This window comes from Prionailurus viverrinus, chromosome F1 (genome assembly GCF_022837055.1).
Source record: "Prionailurus viverrinus isolate Anna chromosome F1, UM_Priviv_1.0, whole genome shotgun sequence".
In the NCBI taxonomy this organism is placed as follows: domain Eukaryota; kingdom Metazoa; phylum Chordata; class Mammalia; order Carnivora; family Felidae; genus Prionailurus; species Prionailurus viverrinus.
Window position 1 is genome coordinate 3017213 of NC_062577.1, and position 22816 is coordinate 3040028.

A 22816-nucleotide genomic window follows, 5' to 3' on the forward strand; every position below is an offset into this window, starting at 1 on the left:
AAGACAGCTAACAGACATAAGGGAAGATCCTCAACATCACTAATCATCATATAAATGAAAATCAAAACCACAATGGAATATCACCTCACACCTGTCAGAATGGCTAAAATCAGAAAAACAACAAATGGTGAGGATGCAGAGAAAAAGAAACACTAGTGCACGGTTGGTGGGAATGCAAACTAGTGTAGTCACTGTGGAAAATAGTATGGAGGTTCCTCAAAAAATTAAAAATAGAATTACTGTATGATCCAGTAATTCCACTACTGTGTATTTACTCAAAGAAAAATACTAATGTGAAAAGATATATTTACCCCTATATTTATTGCAGCACTGTTTACACTAGCCAAAATAAGGAAGCAGCCCAAGTGTCCATTGATGGATGCATGTATAAGGAAGATGTGGTATGGGGCTCCTGGGTGGCTCAGTCGGATAAGTGTCTGACTTTGGCTCAGGTCATGATCTCACAGTTCGTGGGTTTGAGCCCCACATTGGGATCCTTGCTGAACTCTTTCTTGGAGCCTGGAGACTGCTTCGGATTCTATGTCTCCTTCTCTCTCTGCCCCTCCCCATCTCATGCTCTGTCTCACTCTGTCTCTCAAAAATAAATGCAATAAAAATATTTTTTAAAAGATGTGGTATGTATGTATGTATGTATGTATGTATGTATATATATGCATGAATGAATATATATATGAACATATATATATATATATGAATGAATATTATTCCACTGTAAAATGGAGTGAAATCTTGCCATTTGTGACAACATGAATGGACCTAGAGAGTATAATGCTAAGTGAAATAAGTCATTCAGAGAAAGACAAATACCATATGATTTCACTCTTATGTGTAATTTAAGAAAACAAATGATCTAAGAAAAAAAAGACACACACAAAAAAAGCAGTTTCTTAACGATAGAGAACAAACTAGTGGTCACCAGAGGGGACATTGCAGGGTTTGGGTGAAATAGGTGATGAGGATTAAGGAGGGCACTTGTCACGATGAGCACTGAGTGATGTATAGAATTATTGAATCACTATATTGTATACTTTAAATCAATATAACACTACATTAATTATAGTCGAATTAAGAAAACAAATCAATAAATATTTTAAAAGAATGGGGCGCCTGGGTGGCACAGTCGGTTAAGCGTCCGACTTCAGCCAGGTCACGATCTCGCGGTCCGTGAGTTCGAGCCCCGCGTCGGGCTCTGGGCTGATGGCTCAGAGCCTGGAGCCTGTTTCTGATTCTGTGTCTCCCTCTCTCTCTGCCCCTCCCCCGTTCATGCTCTGTCTCTCTCTGTCCCAAAAATAAATAAACGTTGAAAAAAAAAATTAAAAAAAAATAAAAGAATAGAAATATAGAAAGTATGTTGTCAGGTCACAATAGAATTAAATTAGAAGTTAGTACAGAAAGGTAATTGGAAAATCCCTAACTACTTGGAAATTGACACACTTTTAAATAACACATGGGTCAGGAAGAAGTCTCAAAAGAAATGTAAACTTAAAAATCTTTGAACTATATGGAAATACAATAGCAAATAGAATCCAACAATATATAAAAAGAGTTATATACTATGGAAAAATGGAATTTATTTTAGGTATGCAAGGCTCGTTCAACATCCCAAAATCAATCAGTTTAACCCACTACAACAGAACAAAGGATAAAAATCGTATGTGCACAGCAAATTAAATCAACAAAATGAAAGGACAACCTACTGAGTGAAAGAAAATAGTTACAAATCATATACCAATTAAGGAGCTAATATTCAAAATATATCGAAACTCATACAACTCAATAGCAAAAAAAACCTAACGATCCAATTCGAACATGAGCAGAAGATCTGAATGGACTTTTTTCCAAGGAAGACATACAGATGGCCAACAGGTACATGAAAAGATGCCTCACCTCATACCTGTCAGAATGGCTAAAATCAAAAAGAAATAACAAGTGTTGGCAAGGATGTGGTGAAAAAGGCACTTGTGCACTGTTGGCAGGAATATAAATTGGTGCAGCCACTGTGAAAAACAGTATGAAGGTTCCTCAAAAAATTAAAATTAGAAACACCATATGATTCAGTAATTCCACTGCTGAGTATTTACCCCTCCCCATTAAAACACTAATCCAAAAAGATATAGGCACCCCTATGTTTATTGCAGCGTTATTTACAATAGCCAAGATATGGAAGCAGCCTAAGTGTCCATCAACAGATTAATGGATAAAGAAGATATGGTGTACATACAATGGAATACTACTCAAGCACAAAAAAGAAGGAAATGTCTCCATTTGCAACTACATGCATGGACCTCGAGGGCATTATGCTAAGTGAAATAAGTTAGAGAAAGACAAATAGTATATGATATGCTTCTATATGGAATCTAAAAAATGCTGAGCTCACAGAAACAGAGTAGAATGGTGACTGAAGGATCTGAGGGGGTGGGCAAAATGGGGACCTGGTGGTCAAAGGGTACAAACTTCCAGTGATAAGATGAATAAATTCTGGGAATCTAAGTATAGCATAATGAGTATAGTTAATAACACAGTATTAAATAATGAAAGTTGATAAGAGAGTAAATCTTAAATAATCTTACCACAAAAAAGAAGTGGTAATTATGTAGGTGATAAAGGTGTTAAAAATTCTACTATGGTAATCATTTCAAAACATATAAGTGTATCATATCAACAGTGTATACCTAAACTTACACAATGTTATATATCATTTATATCTCAATAAAGCTGAACAAAAAGAAAGAAACCAACACTCCTTACAAACAAAAGAAAACAAAAGCCCATCCAAAATTCATCAACAGTAGAATGGATGAAAAATGCATAGTATGTTGAAATGATGAAATATCATACAGGATCAAAAATGAATAAACTATAGGTACGGTATAACATGAATAAGTAATATAAAGTTAACCCTCCCCCCCCCAACAGCAATATGTACAATGTATAGAAAACATGATTCCATTTATATAAAGTAGAAAAGTAAACACAAAACCAAAACCCACTAAACCAAACTACATTGGTTAGGAATCATGCAACAAGCTAAAAATAAAAAATAAAAAAAATAAAAAATAAAAAAAAGCAGAGCAATTATTACCATAAAATTCAGAATAATGGTTACTTTTAGATGGAACAAAATGATTATATCCATACAAGTACTTCTAAGGTGGAGGGAGAAATTATGCTCATTCACAGTGCACAAATGGGGACCTTCTGTACTATTGTTGGTGTTTTACTTCTTGATAGTGGTTATAGGGCTAATTGTTATTATTCATTAAACTATATTGTACACATCTATGGTTTTTTCTTTCTGATATGATTCATAGTTAAAATTGTAAGAAAAAAACCTCAGAATAAAACCCTATAATTTAAAGTACTTTTTCACTGGGTGTTGTATGGAAACCAATTTGACAATAAATTTCATATATTAAAAAAAAATAAATAAATAAAATAAAATAAAATATATAAAAAAATCCACAAACCCTAACTGAAAAAATATAAATAAATAAAGTACTTTTTAAAAAATATTTTTATTTATTTTTGAGACAGAGCGTGAGCAGGGGAGGGGCAGAGAGAGAGGGAGACACAGAATCTGAGGCAGGCTCCAGGCTCCGAGCTCAGAGCTCAGAGCTGTCAGCACAGAGCCCGATACGGGGCTCGAACTCACGAACTGTGAGATCATGACCTGAGCTGAAGTCAGACGCTCAACCGACTGAGCCACCCAGGCGCCCCAATAGGTTGTCATTCTGATTTGTTACTCCATCTCTTGTGAATTTGGCTACCAAGAGGCATGTAACATACTATTCAAAAAATTATATCTTGACTCATTAAGACATAGTCTCATATGAAACTAAAACTCATTTTATTCTTCTCTTCAATAGGTTTTTGTTATAACAGAAGACAGAAAACTTAAATCTTGAAAGAGATAAATTTGTAACAAATGAAATAAAGGACGTACAGATCTTCCTTGAATTACAATTGGCTATAAATTGAAAATATCATTAAGTGGAAAATGCATTTAATGCACCTAACTACCAAACGTTGTAGCTTAGCCTAGCCTACCTTAAATGTGCTCAGAACACTCACATTAGCCTAAAGTTGGGCAAAACCATCTAACACCAGGGCTGTTTTATAATAAGGTGTTTAATGTCTCATGTAAATCATTGAATACTGTACTGAAATTGAAAAACAATGGTTGTATGGGTTCAGAATAGTTTAAATGTACTGGTTGTTTACTCTTGTGACCCCTGCCAGCACCCAGTGTCATGCAAAGGTATCATGCCACATTGATAGCCCACTAGTCTGGGAAAAGATTCAAGTTCAAAGTACAGTTTCTATTGAATGTATATCACTTTTGCACTATAGTGAAGTAGAAAAACCGAAGACCACATAAATTGAAGACCATCTGTGTTCATCCACTGTACTGCCCCTTTAGGAAATTCACTAGTGTCCAAGTGGTAAAGGGTTCAGTAAGGGACTGGACAGATTTTTGAAAGATGATATCTAGACAGATGCTCAAGGAACACCTTTAAAACACTTTGAAGGTTAGCATCTTTGTGAATAATGCGGTTCATAGAAAGTAAGGGCAATGCTCAATTAGAATTCAGGAGAAAGATTTATAATTGGGGAGACTGAGCACTAGCTCAAAATCACTATAGTGGCTAAATGTAATGGATAATTAAAGCGTGTTTAGTTAGTTCTGGAATGCTTAAAATAAATTATTCAAAGCCCTTAAAAAGGAACCATAGCATATTATTTTATCTGTGATAATAGTAATGTTTCCACCTACTAGTGAAGGTTCATTTGCATTCCGTAGAATCTCACTGGGATCTGCATTTTCTGGGTCATATATCCATACAATGATAACCTACAAAATAAAAAAAGTGTTTGTATTTTTCTACATTTTGGACAAATTTCATTTTTATAACAATAAAAATGTTTTTATTTATTTAAACATTTTTGATTATCCCATTAAAAAACTCAAAAGTGATACATATTGTTTTTAACAAGTGAAACAAACCAAAGACCTATGAAGGAAGAGTTAATTTTCCTCTACACTTTTGAAGTAACCAATGTTAAAACTGTGCATGTATGTTTATATCTCTTTCTCTATAATCACAATTCAACACTTGGTTTTGTCACTCGATACATCACTTGATCTACACCATTGTCATTTCAATAGATGTAGATCTAATTTTTTCTTTCTTGTTGATTTTTTCCTTGAGTAGACAATTTATTCACATAGTTAAAAACAAATTATATTCAAAATAAAGTGAATTTTGTCTTTCCCACCCTGTACTCCATCACTCACTTCTCACTGTATCCCCAAGTATCTACTATCACTTGTTTATATTTCTATAAAATTTTTGTGTATAACTAAGATGTTATTTTTTCTTTCTTATAAATGCAAGTATTCTAAACGTTTTTTCCTTTTTTAATTTTTTTAACGTTTTTATTTTTTATTATTTTAACGTTTACTTATTTTTGAGACAGAGAGAGACAGAGCATGAACGGGGGAGGGTCAGAGAGAGGGAGACACAGAATCTGAAACAGGCTCCGGGCCCTGAGCTGTTAGCACAGAGCCCGACACAGGGCTCGAACTCACAGACTGTGAGATCATGACCTGAACTGAAGTCAGACGCTCAACAGACTGAGCCACCCAGGCGCCCCATAAACATGTTTTTTTCAAACATATTCTTCACTTAAAGTTATATCTTAGAGATCTTTACATATTTGGATATTTTTCCAAATTATGGAAGAATCATAGTTTACTTAACTAGTAACCTACTAATAAATTTGTTCTCAATCCTCTGCCATTATAATCAATGCTATAATGAGCAATTTTGTACATATATAATTTTGTATTATTATATGACTAAAAGTGTGATTCTTGAGCCATACAGTATATGCTTTTGTAATTTTCACAGATACTGCAGTGTATGAGATTTCTTCTTTCTTCATTGTGTGTTGTCACACATTTGGAATTTGCCAATCTGGTGGGTGAAAACTGGTGCTTTGATGCAGTTTTAACCTCCAACTCTTTTATTATAAAAACGTTTGAGCATCTTTCCATATGTTCAAGGTCCACTTGTATTTCCTGTCTTGTGAACTATCTGTTCACTTCCTTTGCCTATTTTCCATTTTCTATTGGGCTGTTAGTCTTTGATTTATTAATTTGTAGAATTCTTTATGTTAATAACTTCGACATCTGTATGTTCTAAATCTTGCTCTGTGTTTTGGTTATATGGATACACACACACACACCTATATACACATACATGAAAATTTTATTCCCTATATAATGATATCATATTCCTATTTATCCTATTTCATCTGTTTGCTTTAATTCTATATTGTGCTTTCATATTGCTGTGCTTCCTCCTTTCCTTCCTTCCTTGCTTTTTTATAGCACGGCTTTATTTTTCCTTTATAGTCCCTTCACCTATTAAGCCTCTCTCAACCTATAAAACGATTTAGACAACTATTATGTGCCCTCCCCTATTTTTCTCTACACCATATAAGCATCTACAGACATATAGACAAATACATATTTAAATGTATTTTTAAAAAGAGGCATTTTAAGAGTTTTTAAAACAAAACTGGATCATATTATACACACTCCCATATTCTCTTTTTTTCTTGCAAGTGTACCCCATTGAAAGTCCCCAGTGTCAGTTCTCAGAAAGCCTGAATAATATTTTACAATGTGGTTACGCTGTAATTTATAGATCAATTTCTCTAATGGAGGTTTACTGTGGCTCCAGTTTTATTATGTTTTGTTTTACCACTAATATAATGCTGCAAAATATAGGACCTTTTTCATATAGCTTTATGTACTGGAGGTCTGACTTCTGTGGAGTAGATTCCCAGAAGTAAGACTCCTGATCCAAAGGGTATAAATACTTTTACTAGGTGTTTCCCTATTACTCTCCAAAAATGTACTAAGTCTCTAACTGTACACATTTTCCACCAACAAAATCTGAGTTACACCCTGTGGCCCAGTTTCCCTCTCACAGTGTTTCTCTTGTTTTTACCAGTGTGATGAGCACGACATTTCATTGTGAATTTGGGTTTTCCTGAGATTATGTGAATTTCAGTATTGTTTCAGGTTTGCTAGATTTGCTCGTGGGTACAGTGCGCTTTTACATTTTTTTGTTGGCACTTACCATTTTCTTACCCTTTGTAAGAGCTCTTTGTTGTGTTTGGACTTCAGGTACACATATACAGAATTAGGATAATCACAATCCTTGGCTCACAACACACTATTATTATTATGACTATCTTTTATGTAACTATTTAAACTCTAAAATAGTAAAATAAAAACCAAGAACCCACCACCATATTCGAGTACAAGAACCTTACAAATATCTTTCATTTATCTACATATTGTTCCTTTTCTGGTTCTGTTTCTGCCCACAGGTACTCACTTTCCTGAACTGTTTATTTATTTATTTTTTTTAATTTTAAACATTAACATGATGTTTAGTTTTCGGCTATTTTGAACTTAGTCATCCCACACATAGCCCCCTAGGATCTGCTTTTTTTTCTTTCAACATTGTGTAACTAGGATTTATTTGTGTTGTTGCCCTAACTGAGCCCATTCATTTTTATTGCTATTTAAAATTCCATCATGTGAATGTACCACAACTTTTCCATTTTCCTGTTGATGGGCATTTGGATTCTTTCTGTTTGGGAGGGATGGATTTTATGAGCATTTAAAAAAATTTTTTTTAATGTTTATTTATTTTTGACAGAGAGAGAGCAAGTGAGCATGAGCGGGGAAAGGGCAGAGAGAGAGGGAGACACAGAATCCGAAGCAGGCTCTGGGCTCTGAGCTGTCAGCACAGAGCCCAACGCGGGGCTCGAACCCACAGACTGTGAGATCATGACTTGAGCTGTAGTCGGACGCTCAACCTACTGAGCCACCGAGGCGCCCCATGAGTGTTTTCTGCTATGAGCATTTCTGAAAATGTCTCTTGATGCTTGAGAGCAAGAGTTTTCTCCTGGGTATATACTCAGGAGTGGAAATGATGAGTTGCAGGATATGTGTCAGATAATGCAGGATGATTTCACAAAATGGCTGCACCAGTTTACACCTCCCCCGTCTCTTTGAACACTTAGGGATATTAGCTGGTTAGTGTCATCTATGTTGTAAAATTTTTTCATAACTATTTATTGTCTGAACTATGCTTATGGTACTTTTGTGATAAAAAGTTTTTAATTTTCACGTTTTCAATTTTGGCTATCTTTAATTTAAAGATTCTGGTTTCCAGTCTAGGATAAGATTTCCCTTCATTTTATATGGTACAGCTTCAAGTTCTCCCCAAATCTGGTTTTACATTAAACTCTTTCTTGCATGCCAATTGGAATTTATTTTTTTATATGGTATAAGAGAGGATTACACTTTCATTTTCTTCTAGGAGTATAACATATTATACCGTATTACTACACATAATTGGTGAAATATTTTTTCAAAAAGAGACCAAAAAAAAAAAAAAAAAACCCCAGACTCTTAAATACAGAAAACAAACTGGTGGTTGCCAGGGGTTAGTTGGGTGGGAGATGGGTGAAATAGGTGACGGGGATTAAGATACATGCACACGTATCATGATGAGCACTGAGTAGTAATGGATAGAATGGTTGGTTCACTATTTTGTATACCTGAAATATAACATTGTGTGTTAATTATATTGGAATTAAAAACAAATAAAAATTTTAAAAAGAATAAATTGGAAAACAAAGATATTTTTTCAGTCAAAAAATTGACATTAGATCCAATTAAATACTTTAAAAACTAGATCTTTAAAGATCACTCAACAGGGGCACCTGGGTGGCTCAGTCGGTTAAGCGTCCAACTCTTGATTTCAGCCCAGGGCATGATCTCATGGTTTGTAGGACCAAGCCCCACGTTGGGCTGTGTGCCGACGACATGGAGCCTGTTTGGGATCGATCTCTCTCTCTCTCTCTCTCTCTCTCTCTCTCCCCCTCTTTCTCTGCCCCTCCCCCACCCATGCATGCACTCACTCTCTCTCAAAATAAATAAACATTTAAAGTATATTTAAAAAATCATTCAACAAAATTTGAGAGTGATTCTTGCTACAAGTTCTGTGTCTTTCCTGTTAAATTGATTGATCAGTATTTTAGTCTTTATTGCTATTATAAATTTATAATATTGTACATTTTTTCTTGTCTTATTACTTACACTGTTATGTTCAAGACAATGTTAAATAATAGTGATGATATTTACTGACAGATGAGCACATTTGTCCAGTTCCTGATTTTAGTTGAATCAAAAGTATTTCATAATTTATAATAATATTGTTAATTATTTGAGAAGTCAGTGTTTTTTTATTAAAATCAAGTGGTTCCCTGGGGTGCCTGGGTGGCTCAGTCGGTTAAGCATCCGACTTCGGCTCAGGTCATGATCTCGCAGTCTGTGAGTTCGAGCCCCGCGTCAGGCTCTGTGCTGATAGCTCAGAGCCTGGAGCCTGTTTCGGATTCTGTGTCTCCCTCTCTCTCTGCCCTTCCCCAACTCATGCTCTGTCTCTCTGTCTCTCTCTCTCAAAAATAAAAATTAGAATAACATTTCAAAAATGTTAAAATCAATGTGGTTCCCTTCTAAACTTGTTTTGTTTGGTGTTTCCATTAGGAATGGCTGTTCAATTTTTAAATTTACTGATGTGATCACTTATTTTCTTCTTTACTGTGTTTATGGAATGGATATTGTTGTCAGCTTTCTTGGTATTGAAACCAATGTTGCATTCTGGAAGATACTGGCCCTTTTTAATTTGTTCTTTTAATACATTGTTGGATTCCATTTGCTATTATTTTATGTAGAATTTTTGCACCTCTATATACAAGGATATTGATCTACACTTCCTTACTTCCCTTCTCTTTGCCTGCTTTTGGTATTTTTGCATACTTATTAGTGGTTTTTGATTTGTGGTAACCATTAGGTGTGTATATAACCTCTTCTGCATATAGCAGTCCATATTAAGTCCATGGTTGTTAAAGTTTGAACACATTCTTTACTCCTCTTCTCCCCACGTTTAGGTATATATTGTTATATTTCACATTCTTTTATTTTGTGAGTTCCTTGACTTTTTTTTTTTTTTACAGAAATATTGTTACTGCTTTGTGTTTCCAACTTTATACTGTCACTTTTGGTCTTTCCACTCAAAGTGTCCCCTTTAAAATTTCTTACAGGGCTGGTTTACTGGTCATGAACTCCTTTAGTTTTTTTGTTTTTCTGGGAAACTCTTTATCTCTCCTTCTATTCTGAATGATAGCCTTGCTAGATAGAGTGTTCTCAGGTGCAGATTTTTCCCATTTAGCACTTTGAATATATCATACCATTCCCTTCTGCCTTGAAATGTTTCTGCTGGAAAATCCTCTGCCAGCCTTATGAGTTTTCCCTGTTAAGTTAGTCTTCTTTTGTCTTGCTGCTTTAACATTTTTTCCTTCATCACTATATTTTACTAATTTAATTACAATATGTCTTGGTGTGGGTCCGCTTTTGTTGATTTTGAGGGGGGTTCTCTGTGTCTTCTGGATATGGGTATCTGTTTTCTTGCCCAAATTAGGGAAGTTTTCAGCTTCCCTAATAAATTTTCTGACCCCTTTTCTCTCTCTACTTTTTGTGGCACTCCTATAATACAAATTTTATTACCTTTAATGGAATCACTGAGTTCCCTAACTCTATTCTTGTTTTGCATAATTCTTTTTTTCTCCCCTCTTATGTTCATCTTGATTACTTTCCATTACTCCGTCTTTTGGGCTATTAATTCATTCCTCTCCTTCTTCCAGTCTGTTGTTCATTCCATGAGGCATATTTCTCATTTTGTTTATTATGACCTTTATTTCTGCTATGTTGTTCCCTAGCTCTGTGTAAGGGTTTAACTCATCTCTTCTACTCTTTTTGAGTCCAGTGAGTATCCTTATGATCAATGCTTTAAATTCTCTATCAGACATGTTACTTATATCTGTTTCACTTAGATCTCTGGCATGGTCTTGTTCTGTTCTTTCATTTGGAATAAATTTCTCTGTCTTCTCATTTTGTCTATGTCTCTGTGCCTATTTCTGTGTTAGGAAAGTCAGCTATGTCTCCTGTTCTTGAGGGTAATGATCTTATGAAGAAGAGGTCCTATAGTGCTCTCTGCCATGTAATGTCATCTGTTCCCCAGGGCCTGCGCTTCTGGAAATGTCTCCAATGTGTGTTGCATGTGCTCTGCTGCTTTGTCCTGGCTGTTTTATCCTTCAGGCCAGTCATCTGCAGAGTCTCTGCCTATTGTAGGCACTGTTTGGTCTCTGGCCTGAATGTGGCACATTTTAACTAGGTGTGCTTTGGTCTGTTTGTGAAGTGAGCTCTGTTGACTCCACTTGGCAGAACTGAGATGCTGCAAAATTCCCATGATGGGTAACATGGTGTGAGTAGGAGTTTAGGCTGGTCTTTTGGGGGAAGGGGTCTGCCATGCTGGGGCCGAGACAAGCATGGCTCAGATGGGCAGTTCTACTGGAGCATGGGGGAGTGGAGCTTGGTGTAAGCAAGGTAGGTAGTGAGTGTCAGTGCCGCACTGGTTCCCACAGGTGGACCTGTGCTTATGCTGAGGGTCAGGAGAGGGAAATGACGCTGGCCAATTCCTTTGTTCCCCGAGGTTTCTCTCTGTGAATGCTACTTCTCTAGGACTCGCTCTGAGATGACTGAATAAACTCCCGACTGTGTGCCACAGGTGCTCTTTTGATTGCTATTTCCACAATGTAGGGTTGTTTGCCTGCCTTCTCTGCAAGAACAGTGCAGTGCCATTCAGGGTCTATCCCAGCCAAGCCCACTGACCTTTAAGCCCACTGGTTGCAAGAACTCATGAAATTCGGCCCCTCTTGCTTTCCAAGCCAATTGCTACAGGGATTCATTTTTCCTGTGTGCTCCCCTGTGTGCTAGTCTGTCTCTTGTCCTTCTTCATGACCATGGCTCCCTCCTTACCACAGTGGCCACAATCTCTCTCCCAAAGTGCATCTCCACACTTCCTACCTTCTTTGATGTGGCTTCTCTACCGTCAGTTGTGGAGTTTATTCTGCCAGTCTTCACATCAATTTCTCGCGTATTTAGGATGATCTGATGGCTATTCAGTTACACTCATGGAAGGAGGCGAGCCTAGGATCCTTCTACTTGACTGTCATCTTCCACCCTTGGACCAGATGTTAAAACCTTTTGATCTCAAGACCCCTTCATAGCCTTAAAAATTCTTGAGAATATCACAGAGCTTCTGTTTTAGGTGGGTCAGATCTATCAATATTTACCATGTATCAAACCAAGAAGATTTAAAGATATTTAGGAATTTATTTTAAAAACTATGATAAACCCATAAAATGTTGACATGACATATATTTTAATGAAAAAGAGCTATTTTCCAAAACAAAGAAAAGCAGAAGAATGGTTGTTTTGCATTTTACATCACAAAATGTCTGTGTTATCTGTCTTAATAGAAGACAGCTGAATTATCATCTGTGCTCCTGCATTCAAGCTGTTGGCACACGTTGTTTTGGTGGAAGTATGTGGGGAAAATCTATCCTCGCACAGATATGTGGTTGGGAAAGGGCAGAGCTCAGGGACCTCCTGAAAAGGTCTGTGGAGCTCTAGGGGTCCTCAAATCATATTGTAAGTACCACTGCTCTAGGCAAATTTTGTTGAAAAATTAGTTTGGGAAATTCTCCTTCTGGGTAACATGAAAGATTAGAGGCAAATAATACAGTAGTGATATGGGAAGGATATATAAAATTTCAAAACATGTTTTACCTGGGTAAAGTTGTGAAAGAAACTTCTGTTGAGAAAAAGAGGAATCACATTTTAGTAAACAGCAGGCTAAATATTAGTTTGAATACTTCGCTTTCAATATACATGCTTCTAAGTCTCTCAATATTCTTATATTCCATTATAAATACATAAACAATTAAATACTAAATTTTTAAAAAGCTACTATGTCTATAATTAAATATAACGACTGATTCTCACATGTTATCACATGTCAAAAGGCTGACAGGCTTGAATCTGCATGCTGCCTTAGTAACATTACAAGCTCACGTAGCCAAAATTGCATGAGCAGTCTTTGAAACTGTGATATGATCATTCTGCCTAAGAAAGTCTACAGTGTTTACATGCTGTAATTTATGCCAATTTATGCCAACGAAGTCATCAATTAGCCGTGAAAATCTTTCATTAACTGCCCTTTCAATGTAAATTTTCTGAAAGGAACATTTATTTGTATGTTCAGTTGCATGTTTTTTAGAAAGTGATGTTCATTTAATGATATCTGTATTTTCTTTATCATATAAGCTCTAAAAGTCAATGCCTCGGGACTATGTTCTTTTATTTGCTGATTGCTGCACAGTGCCTGGTACGTTATTATGTATAAAATGGAAAAAAAAAGATATTTTGGGAATCAGTAAATATGTACACAGTGAGTTTCTGAGACCATATAACGAAAACAATATTTCATAAGTTCAAGCTGATTTTATTCTATTTTTAAAAAATGTATTTTTAGAGAGAGAGGGAGCACAAGCTGGGAGGAGGGGCAGAGGGAGAGAGAGAAAGAATCTTAAGCAGACTCTGTGCTCAGCATGGAGCCCAATTCAGGTCTCGATTCCACAACCTGGGGATCACGAGCTGAGCTGAAATCAAGAGTTGGATGCTCAACTGACTGAGCCACCCAGGTGCCCCCATATGTTCAATCTGATTTTTAGAAAGCAAATGGAAATAAGTACTATAAATATTGATAGGCAAATGTGCTAAGTGTTCACAAAGAACTAGGTTGATCAAAAAGATCCCAAGCTCCAGGGCTGGAATGTCCTCCTTGTGTTATGCTACTTGTCTGAGGTGCAGGAAATAAGAACAGAAGTGGGTTACTGAGTGACTTACCTGTCTATCTGGAAAGGAAAATTTAAGGGCAAAAGGAGAAATGTACTGATAATATGAGAAAGGTTTTAGTATTGATACTAAAAAGCTTATTAAAGGTAAACTTGCAGAGACAGTTGATGTGAAAGTAACAACCTCGATTTTCTTGGAAGATGATATTAGCAGCATTCTGTTGCATCTTTATCAGAATGCTTGCCTTTCTTAAGTGGTACACAAACTGAAGCGTAGAATGAAAAGAGAGTCAAAGAAAGAAACCTGAATGGAGCTGACATTTAAGGTAAGGACAGATCATAAAAAGCCAAACAAAAAGACTGGGAGGGGATCGTTAGAAAAAACAGAAGAGGCTGATGTCACCAAGATGGTACAGAAGAAGAAGCCAACCTCCATTCCCCAACAAAGATCAACAATTAGACAGCTATCTACAAACAAAAACAGTTCTGGGAGAGTTCAAGAGTCCACTTAAGAAACTTCAACGAAGTAGAACAAAAACCTAGGAGCAAGGGCACAAAAAGGGAAGGAAGAATGCTTCATTTTGTTCTAATCATCCCATCTGCCAAGCCGGCATTGCTCTGTGTCAAGAGGTGAACTCACCAGCTGTAGCGTTCCCCTCCCTGGAAAGGGAGGGCAGGGTGACTGACCGGCTTCCCCAGCCTTTTGGGGTACTGCACGGAAGACCTGTTTAGGTTTCACCCCATCCAGAGACTGTCAAAGCTGAGATGCACAGAGATGGCCAGAAACGAGGAAGAAACGCAAGCACTACCAGTATCAACCACACAGTGGGAGCAATGAGGGTCCCAGTGACCTGGTTCTACAGGGGACCCAGAAGCTTTCACTACAGAAGAAACCAATGGTCAGGACAGCCATCATGGACCCCTGCAGATTTCACCAGTTTTTACCCCACAGGTTTTTGCATTTGCAGGTTCCAGCTGCCTGAGTCCCTTCCCATTCCCCTGTCCTTACCACTGGCAGAGAATAGGATCCATACAAGCAGCTAGCTTCAGCCTCTGCAGCTGTACAAGTGCAGGATGCAGCCTAGAACCCCACAGCTTGCCTCCACCCCTCTGCAGGTGCTTAGGGCTAGCTCCTCCAAATGTGCACCTCTAGGCTCCCCAGCCCAACTCCCACTACTTGCTCCATTACCTTGGGCATGTCTGTGGCAAGACCCTGCATCTTTGGGAAGTCATTCCAATGGTCAAAGCTGTTTGTGAGTCTAGATCTGGCCTTGTCTACTATCACCGGCCTCCATTACTTGTGCCCATATCTGTGGTGAAACACCACAGCCGCAGGAATGCACACAGATAGCCTGGACTCCTACAGTTGTTTGTATGCCTGCATTCGGCCTGGCCCTTGCTGCTGGCCCTGACCCTCAACACTATGTGTGTGCCTAAAACTGACCCCTACCAGGACACAGAAAACTACCAGCAGGCCCCCACAGCTAACTATGTGCACACCACTGGTTCGGGCCACTACCACTTCCTGCTCTGGTCCCTAGCCACTGGACCTGGAGGAGCTGTGGAGAACATTAACAGCCCTTGCAGTCACTGTGAGCACTACATAGCACTTGCCAAGTATCACACAGTTGTTGATGTTATGGACTCCAGTGGCCTGACCTAATGAGACATCATGCATCTCTGAACCCCAAGATGCCACATGCCCCTGAGGTGCCCTACATCACTAGACCTGGGGTCACTGTATTCTCCACCCACCAGTGAAGGTTTTCCTTAGCAAAGTCAGTCTTCCAAAGTTCGGAAGAGGTGACTGCTTTTTCAAATATATAGACACTTATGTGAGGCTAAAGGGAACATGAAAAATCAAGGAGTCATGACACCACCAAAGGAATACACAAATTCCAGTAATGGGTCCCCTCAAAATGGAGATACATAAATGCTTCACAAAGGAATTCAAAATAATGTGTCTAAAGATGCCCAGAGAGCTACAAGAGAACAAAGGTCAACAATTTAATGAAATCAGAAAAACAATAGAAGAATAAACCAAGAAGTTCAATAGACAGAAAACATGGAAACACACACACACGGAGAAAATTTGAAGCTAAGGATACGATGACTGCACTGAAGAATTTACAAAAGATCTCCAAGAGCAGGCTGGATAAAACAGAAGAAAGAATCCATGAACTCAAAGGCAGATCGTTTAAAATTACCCAGTTCAGAAAAGAAAAAAGAAAAAAAGAATAAAAAAGGATGACCAAAGCCTGGGATACCATTAAGAGAAACAATCAATGCATCACTGGAGTCCCAGGAGGTGAAGAGAAGGACAATCTTAAAGATAAAATGGCTGACAACTTCCTAAATCTAGGGAAAGATTTGGATATTCAAGTTCATAAAGCTAAATCACCCCCAAATTTCAATGTAAAATGATCTTCTCCATAGCCATTATAATAAAATTATCTAAAATAAAATACAAAGAAGAGAATTTTAAGAGCAGGAGGAGTAAAAAAAAAAAAAAAAAAAACCCTCTCATACAAACGATCACCCTTAGGTGATCTCAGCAGAAACCTCACAGTCAAAAAAGAGTGAGATGATACATTCAAGGTGCTGAAAGAAAAAAACTGCCAACCAACAACACGTTGTCAGCAAATCTGTCCTTTAGAAATGAAAGCAAGATAGACTTTCCCAAACAAATAAAAATTGAGGGGGTTTATCACCACTAGGCTTGCCTTACAAGAAATGCTATAAGGAGTTCTTCAAGCTGAAATAAAAAGTCCTCTAATTAGTAAAAAGAAAACATGAAAATATATAACACACTAGTAAAGGTAAGTCTATAATGAGATTCTGAATATTTTAACATTGTAGCAGGGTGGTGTGTTAGCCACTTACCTTTAGTATAAAGGTTAAAGGACAAAAGGATTACAAATTATAATGGCCACACAACATCAGAGATGTGGAATTCTGGCAAGATGGCAGAGTTGGAGGATTCTAAGCTCACCACATCCCACAGACACACTGAGATAACAGCCACATGAGTGCAACTAACACGGAAAATGACTGAAAGACTGGCAGAACAGACTTTTCACACTTAATCGTAGAGAGGAGGCCGCATCAAAATGGGTAGGAAAGGCTTTCGGGAAGCCTTGGCTGGGAAGTTTGGCTGGGAACCAAACACGCTGGTGAGGCTAACCCCAAACAGGAGGGACAGCACAAGCATGGAGAAGCGAGAGCATCAGACTCCACACCGGCCACCCCAGGCACGGGGAACCCAAACTGGGAAGATGAGTACCCATAACACTTGGCTGTGGAAACCAGTGAGGCTCAATTTCATGAGTTTTTACAACCAGCAGGGCTTAGTTCTGAATACCTTAAAAATCAGTGGGCTTAGCTCCAGGAGAGCCATTGTGCAACAGGAAACTGAAATGCCACCTGTAAAGGGCCAGCAAAGTAAACAACCCAGCCAAGGCACAGCAGAGAAGCAGCAGTCTGGAAAGTGCCTGAGGTATATGGCACATTTATTTACTGAGGTATTGACTTATTTTCTAATCTCAGAATATGCACTGGAGGGACAGGGACCTTTAAGAGACTTCTCCAAGAACAGAAGAGATGGCCGGCACTGTTTCTCTGCCCCCCACCAGCCTAGACAGCTGATGCTTGTGGGAACGAGCATGAACACAATCCATGTATCTTGCTAACACTGCATTTTCTGCCTCCAGGTTCTCCTGTGTATCCACCCCATCCAACCCACCCCATGTGGCAGGTGTCTCTTCAAAGTGGCTCCTGCCCCAGCACACCTTGCAAGCAGCCTTGGCAGGGACGAGTGGAACTCCAAGGTGACTCCAGCCCTGGGGAGAGGGGAAGAAAACCAGACACACACCAGTGTCCCCATAGTCCCAGCAGCTAAACCCTACAGCTGGCAGTGCAGTGCCCTGCTGGTCGGTGTGACTGCAGCTCCCGCACACGTATGGGGGAGCAGGCGTGTGGTCTGACTGTGGCCCCATTCACCAACAAAAAGCTCTTGGGGGCAGCACAGGAAGAAATCCCTGCAGTTCAGCGTGACTACACCACCCACAGACAGACTGGGGGCAAACTGTGAGTCTCACTGCCAACTCCACCTACCAACAAAAACCTCCCAAGGGACAGGCTGGGAGAGCACTCTGTAGGTTGGAGCAAGGGCAACCCCAGCAAATGGAATGGGGGTTGGCATCGGGCCCAACTGCCAGATCCACACACCAAGGAAGGCCTCTGTGGACAAGGCAGGGAGAGGGCCCTGTAAGTTGGTGAGACTGTAGCTGAGGGCAGGCATCTGTGCTGACTTCTAACACTGCCCAATTGCAAGCCCACAGGGGCCCCAGACCGGTTCCTTAATAGCACAAGGACTAAACCCCACCCAGTGTACCCAAAAAAGGCAAAAGTGGGCCAATGTAACTGACTTGACTGAAGGCAAATGTGGCTCAGCCACAACAGTAGGGCAATACAATCCACATGGGAGACATCCCTGAAGTGCCTGGTTCTGGTGAACCTAATGGTAACCACAAATCAAAAACCTTTGATACACGATAAGTAAAGAGGAAGGAATCCAAGCATATTACTAAAGAAAGCCATCAGGCCACAGGGGAACTGAGCAAAAGAAGAAGAAAGGAACCAAGAGGAACTACAAAAACAACCATAACACAAATAACAAGAGGGCAATAAGTACACACCTATCAACAACTGCTCTAAGTGTAAAAAAACTAAATGCTCCAGTCATTTGTGTCAGAATATACAGGGTGACTGAGAGAGCGAGAGATAAAAGGAGATGCATCTATATGCTGCCTTCAGTAGACTCACTTCACACCTCTAGACACATGCAGGTTGAAAGTGAAGGGATGGAAAATCATTCATCATGCAAATGGAAGCGAAAAGAAAGTTGCGGTGACAATACTTATATCAGAAACATACACTTTATTTTTTAAAATGTTTATTTGTGTGTGTTTGTGTGAGAGAGAGAGAGAGAGTGCGCATGCACACGCACACAAGTGGAGAAGGGGCAAAGCGGGCCCACACTAGCAATGGAAAGCCTGATGTGGAGCTTGAACTCACTAACTGCAAGATCATGACCTGAGCCAAAGTCAGATGCTTAACTGAGCCACCCAGGCACCCCAAACAAAATAGACTTTAAAACAAAGACTAGAAGGTGCCTCATTAGCGCAGTAGGTAGCGCTTCAGTCTCATAAAACAAAGACTAGCAAGAGAGAAAGGGCATGACATAATGATAGAAGGAACAATGCAACAAGAGGACATAACAATTATAAATATTTATGCACCCAATATGGAAACACCTAAGTACATAAAGCAACCATTAATAGACATAAATGAAGAAATTGACAATAACACAATGATAGTAGGGGACCTTAACATCCCACTTACATCAATGGATAGATCATAGAGACAGAAAATCAACAAGGAAACAGTGGCTTTCAATGACACATTAAACCAGGTTGATCTAACAGATATTCAGAACATTTTCACCCCCAAATAGCAGAATACACATTCTTTTCAAGAGCACAAAGAACATTCTCCAAAATAGATCACACGTTATACAGCAAAACAAGTCTCAATAAATTAAAAAAGATTGAAATCATATCATGCATTTTTCCTGTGTATTAAACTAGAAATGAATCACAAGAAAAAAATCTGGAAAGGACACAACACAAATACATGGAGGCTAAATAACATGTTACTAAACAATAAATGGGTCAACCAAGAAATCAAAAAGCAAATAAAAAAATACAAAGAGAGAAATAAAAATGAAAACATAATGGTCCAAAATCCTTGGGGAGCAGCAAAAGCTGTTCTACAGGGGGAAGTTTATAGCAATACATGCCTAACTCAAAAAATAAGAGAAATATCAAATAAACAAGCTAACCTTACACCTAACCTTAAAGCTAGAAAAACAAAAATAAAGCCCAAAGCCAATAGAAGAAAAAAATAATAAAAATTAGAGAAGAAATAAATTAAGACTAAAAAACAATAGAATAGATCAATAAAACCAGGATCTGGTTCTTTGAAAAGATAAACAAAATTGATAAACCTAAAGAGAGAGAGAGAGAGAGAGAGAGAGAGAGAGAGAGAGAGAGAAAACTGAAATAAAATCAGAAATAAAAGAGAAGAGCGTGCCTGGGTGGCTCAGTCAGTTGGGCGTCTGACTCTTGGTTTTGGCTCAGGCCATGCTCTCATGGTTCATGGGTTTGAGCTCTGCATAGGACTCTGCACTGGTAGTGCAAAGACTGCTTGGGATTCTCTCTCTCTCCCTCTATCTGGCCTCTCCTGCTCTCTCTTCTCTCTCTCTGTCTCTCAAAATAAATAAACTTTATATAATAAATAAATAAAAAAAGAAATAAATGAGGAGAGGGGTGCCTGGGTGGGTCAGTCAGTTAAGCATCTGACTTCAGCTCAGGTAATGACGTCACAGTTCATGAGTTAGAGCTCCACGTTGGACTCTGTGCTGACAGCTCAGAGTCTAGAACCTGCTTTGGATTCTGTGTCTCCCTCTCTCTCTGCCCCAACCTCACTCATGCTCTGTCTGTCTCTCTCTCTCAAAAATAAAAAAATGTAAAAAAAATTTTAAAAAGAAATAAGGGAGGAGAAATAACAACCAACACCATAGTAATACAAACAATAAGAGAATATCATGAAAAACTATATGCCAACAAATTGCACAACCTAGAATTAATGGATAAAATTCCTAGAAACATAAAGCTTCCAAAACTGAATCAAGAAGAAATAGAAAGTTTCAATAAACTGATTACCAGCAATGAAATTGAATCAGTAATCAAAAAACTCCCAAAGAATAGAAGTCCAGGAACAGACAGCTTCACAGGTAAATTGTATCAAACATTTAAAGAAGAGTTAATAATGTCTATTCTTCTCAAACTATTCCAAAAAACAGAAAATGAAGGAAAGCTTCCAAATTCATTCTATGTGGTCAGCATTGTCTTGATACCAAAACCAGATAAACACACTATAAGAAAAACGAGAACTACAGGCCAATATATCTGATCACAGATATAAAAATTCTCAACAAAATATTAGCAAAACAAATCCAACAATACATTTAAAAAATCCTTTACCACAATCAAGTGGGATTTATTCCCAGGATGCAAGTGTGGCTCAATATTTGCAAGTCAATCAACTTAACACATCACATTAACAAGAGAATGGATACAAACCATATCATCATCTCAACTGATGTATAAAAAGCATTTGACAAAATGTAACATCCATTCATGATAAAAACTCTTAACAAAGTAGGTTTAGAGGGAACATACCTCAACATAATAAAGGCCATATATGAAAAGCGCATCGCTAACATCATACTCAATGGTGAAAAACTGAGGATGTCCACTCTTATTGCTTTTTTCAACACAGTACTAGAAGTCCTAGCCACAGCAATCAGACAAGAAAAAGAAATAAAAGGTATCCAAATTAGGAAAGAAGAAGTATAACTCATATTTCCAGATGATATCACACTATATATAATAAATCTTGAAGACTCCACCAAAACTACTAGACCTGAGAAGTGAATTCAGTAAAGTTTTAGGACACAAAATTAATATATAGAAATCTGTTGCATTTCTATACACTAATAACAAAGCAGCAGAAAAAGAAATTAAGAAAACAATCTCATTTATAATTACACCAAAAAAACTAAAATAATAGGAATAAACTCTTAACCAAGGAGGTGAAAGACCTGTGCTCTGAAAACTATAAAACACTGATGAAAGAAATTGAAGATGACACAAACAAATGAAAGATATCCCATATTCATGGATTGGGAGAACCAATATTGTTAAAATGTCCATACCGCCCAAAGAAATCTACAGATTTAATAAAATCCTTATCGAAATACCAAAAGCATTTTTAACATAACTAGAGCAAATAATCCTAAAATGTGTATGGAACCACAAAAGACCCTGAGTAGCCAAAGCAATCTTAAAATAGAAGAAAGCTGGAGGTGTCACAGTCCTAGATTTCAAGCTATACTACAAAGCTGTAGTAATCAAAACATTATGGTACTGACACAAAAATAGACACTTAGAGCAATAGAACAGAATAGAGAGTCTAGTAATAAGCCCATGATTTTTATGGTCAATTACTCTATGATAAAAATGCTAGAATACACAATGCAAAAAAGACAATCTGTTAAAAATGGTGCTGGGAAAACTGGATAGCTTCATGTAAAAGAATGAAATTGGACCACTTTCTTATACCGTGCACAAAAATAAATTCGAAATGGTTTAAAGACCTAAATGTAAGACCTGAAACCATAAAACTCCTAAAAGAAAACATAGGCAGTAATTTATTTGATATCAGCAGTAGAAATATTTTTCTAGATATATATCCTCAGGGAGGGATACAAAAGCAAAAATAAACTATTGGGACTACATCAAAGTAAAAAGATTTAGTACAATAAAGGAAAGCATAAATAAAACAAAAAAAGCAACCTATTGAATAAAAGAAGGTATCTACAAATGATATATCCAATAAGAGGTTAATATCCAAAATACACAAAGAACTTCTACAATTCAACACCATAAAAACTCAAATAATCCAGCTAAAAAATGAGCAGAGAATCCAAATAGACATTTTTCCAAAGAAGACATACAGATGGCCAAAAGAGACAGGTAAAGATGTTCAACACTATGAATCATTCAGGAAATGCAAATCAAAACCACGATGACATATTGCCTCATAACTGTCAGAATGGCTAGAATAAAGAACACAACAAATAGTAAGTGTTAGCAAGGATGTGCAGAAAAAGGAACAGTCATGAACTGCTGGTGGGAATGCAAACTGGTGCAGCCCCTGTGGAAAAATTATGGAGGTTCCTCAAAAAATTAAAAATGGAATTACTACAGTAATTCTACTGGTGGGTATTTACTGAAATAAAATGAAATCAGCAATTTGAAAAGAT

At 37.8% G+C, this 22816-nt stretch overlaps 1 protein-coding gene across 4 annotated transcripts in view; it reads right to left on the reverse strand.

Annotated features, from left to right (window-relative positions):
• Window positions 1-22816, reverse strand: part of CATSPERE (catsper channel auxiliary subunit epsilon) — a 201574-nt gene that overhangs the window by 136638 nt on the left and 42120 nt on the right. For all 4 annotated transcript variants that reach the window (XM_047841280.1, XM_047841279.1, XM_047841278.1 and 1 more), the window contains 2 exons: window positions 12800-12824; window positions 4796-4873 (listed from right to left, as the gene is read on the reverse strand). In XM_047841280.1, coding sequence (XP_047697236.1) covers window positions 4796-4873; window positions 12800-12824 — 103 coding nt within the window. Of the gene's footprint in view, window positions 1-4795; window positions 4874-12799; window positions 12825-22816 lie in introns of those variants that run through there.